Source organism: Chaetura pelagica, unplaced genomic scaffold (assembly GCF_000747805.2).
Source record: "Chaetura pelagica isolate M959 unplaced genomic scaffold, ChaPel_1.0 scaffold192, whole genome shotgun sequence".
Taxonomy (NCBI): Eukaryota; Metazoa; Chordata; class Aves; order Apodiformes; family Apodidae; genus Chaetura; species Chaetura pelagica.
The window spans coordinates 1,638,269-1,640,763 of NW_009952570.1; the positions used below are offsets into that span (position 1 = coordinate 1,638,269).

Here is a 2,495-nt window from a genome sequence, read left to right on the forward strand (position 1 = left end):
ACCTCCAGAAAAGAGCCAAGGAAAAGAGTAAACAGAATAGGGCACTGGATTAAACATTGGAATGGACTGCACAGGCAAGTGGTGGAGGCACCATTCCTGGATGTGTTAAAGGAAAGACTGGATGTGGCACTTACTGCCATGGTCTGGATGATGTGGTGGTGTTTGGTCATATGCTGGTCTTGGTGATCTCAACAGGACTTTTCCAGCCTTGGTGGTTCTGTGATAAATGACAAGAAACAGTTCTTCAGCCTTACAGCTGCATCTTAATGCTTATGTCATGCTCCTGAGGGGAGGGACACAAAGCTTTGACAAAGTGTTCAAAACACAGTGCTTACCAAAAAGCATTGACAGTGTGCTTCTCTCTTCATCTAGTCAACAACAGCTTCGTTTTGCCCTTAAAGGGCAAACTGGTAAACTTGAGTTGCAAGATTACAGCTGCAGCAGCAGCAGTTACTGATACAAAGCAGGATGTGTTTTGGTCTGTGCCTCCTGGGACAAGAGGTCAAAGCATCAAGTCACTGTCCTTCCTCATCCCCCATGACCACAGCATACAGGCTCTTCAGTGTGCCTAACAGTTGACCTTGTCCTGGATACAGGAGACTTTGACAAGTATCAGAGAGAATTCCAGGAGCAGGTGGTTGGTGTGGAGCTGAGCTGGACACATCCACATTATGATTCAAATAACTACAACGGTGACATTGCCTTGTTGCACCTGAGCAGGTGCTCCCCATCTGCCTGCCCTGGCCACCCTGCTCTCTGAGGGCCGCACGGGGGTGGTGAGTGGCTGGAGCTCCATGCATGAGCAAAGGTTCCCCCCTGCACCTCCTGATGAGCGTGTGGCTGCCCCTGCTGAGCCTGGAGAGCTGCCAGGGCTCACCCTGCACCTCCTCACCGACAACGGTCTGCACCAGCTATGGCGCTGCAGCCGCCTGCAAAGGGGACAGCGGTGGCCCTTTCACCATGTCCTACAACACCTGGTTCCTCTTGGGGATTGTAAGCTGGGGTGAGGGCTGTGCTGAAGAAGGAAAATATAGTATCTTTACAAGAGTATCCAATTACATCCCGTGGATCAAAGAGATTGTGGAAAGCATAGCAGATTTGGAAAACTTTACCATTAACTTTTCTTAAAGCTGGTATTAATACCAGGGACAATTCTATTATGACAGTGTTTCACTCTTATGACACTTTGCAGTTCCTGTCCTTAACAATGCAAAATTAAAATCTTCCAAGAATTTTTGAGTACATAGAATCATAAACGTTAGGTGGTGGAAGTGATCTCTGAAGATCAACGAGTCTAACCCCCATGTTTTGTCTGTTTACCATAACCTGTTAAATTGCTCATTCATTATTACTGAGTAGAACACTTGTGTACAATAAAGAACCATTTTGCAGATGACAAAGGAGACAACTACAACCTCTCAATGTAAATTCTAGCAGAAAGGGAGAAAAACAGCTTTCCATGTCTCAAGCCCACACACACCCCACAGCAGCAAATGCCTCTATATGACTGAGTTGCTCAGGGAAGGAGGTGCCGTTCTGGCAGTGATGACTGTGCTGAACACCACAGTTGGGGCCATGAAGTTTTGTCACCAACTACAACTGTTACCTCAAGTGCAACTGGGTTTACTAGTTACAAGTGTTTTCCCATACAAAACCAGCATCCATATGTTTGTGTGTTACAAACTGCACTGGATCATCCACCTGAGAGGGAACTCACCCAACTGTGACTGGAGAAACAATAGGTTTGTGTGGTAGAACTCTGAAAGACATTGATTCCTGGGGTCTGTGGGAAAGGGAAAGCTACACAGAAGGGGCAGCTCTGCTGGTGGGGAGGAAAGGTGTGAAGATGGGCTATGTGCTCCTACCCCAGTGCAACTACAACACGGAGAGCTGATGTAGCAGTAGGAAGAAAACCCTTTTCTTTATTGTGGACACACCCCTACCCCTCACATACAGAATTTACCTCTCCCAGTATTTAATTAAAACCAGTAATTCAGACACTCGTGAACACATGGTGGGGAGAAAGACAATCACCAAACAGCAAGAAACAGCTTTTCCATCATCTTCAAAGCACAGGAAGACGGACCACGCACACCCAGCCTGAGTGGGTGAGGTCCCCATGTCATCAGAAGCTTCACATACCTAAAAGCAACACTTGGTGCCAGAAATGCAGGTGCAACACAGTACTTGTGGGGCAGAGTAACAGCCCCCAACCCATCATCCCCTTGGAGCATCTCCACTCCTGTCCTTGTACAGTGATCTTTCTCTGCTGCTTTTTTCTGCTGCAATTTACAGGTCTTTGCAACCCATGTAAAAAGACCTTTTGGTTTTGTGACCTTTCTTTCAATTCACTGTTAAGCTTTAATTAAAAAAAAACACACTAACTAGTTATTCTTTTCCTCAGCTTTGTTCAAAGCCTTGGAGAAGTCAATTATCAATATTCTAAAAGCAACAGAACCTTTTTGGTTGCCTCAGAGAGCATGCAATGCCAAACT

General features: G+C 46.2%; 1 protein-coding gene across 1 annotated transcript; it reads left to right on the top strand.

Annotated features, from left to right (window-relative positions):
- Positions 1 to 798: 798 nt before the first annotated feature.
- Positions 799 to 1,128, top strand: LOC104385129 (venom prothrombin activator vestarin-D2-like). The gene has a single exon (XM_009993541.1). It carries the CDS (start codon positions 799 to 801, stop codon positions 1,126 to 1,128), a length of 330 nt encoding a protein of 109 aa, XP_009991843.1.
- The last annotated feature ends 1,367 nt before the right edge of the window (positions 1,129 to 2,495 follow it).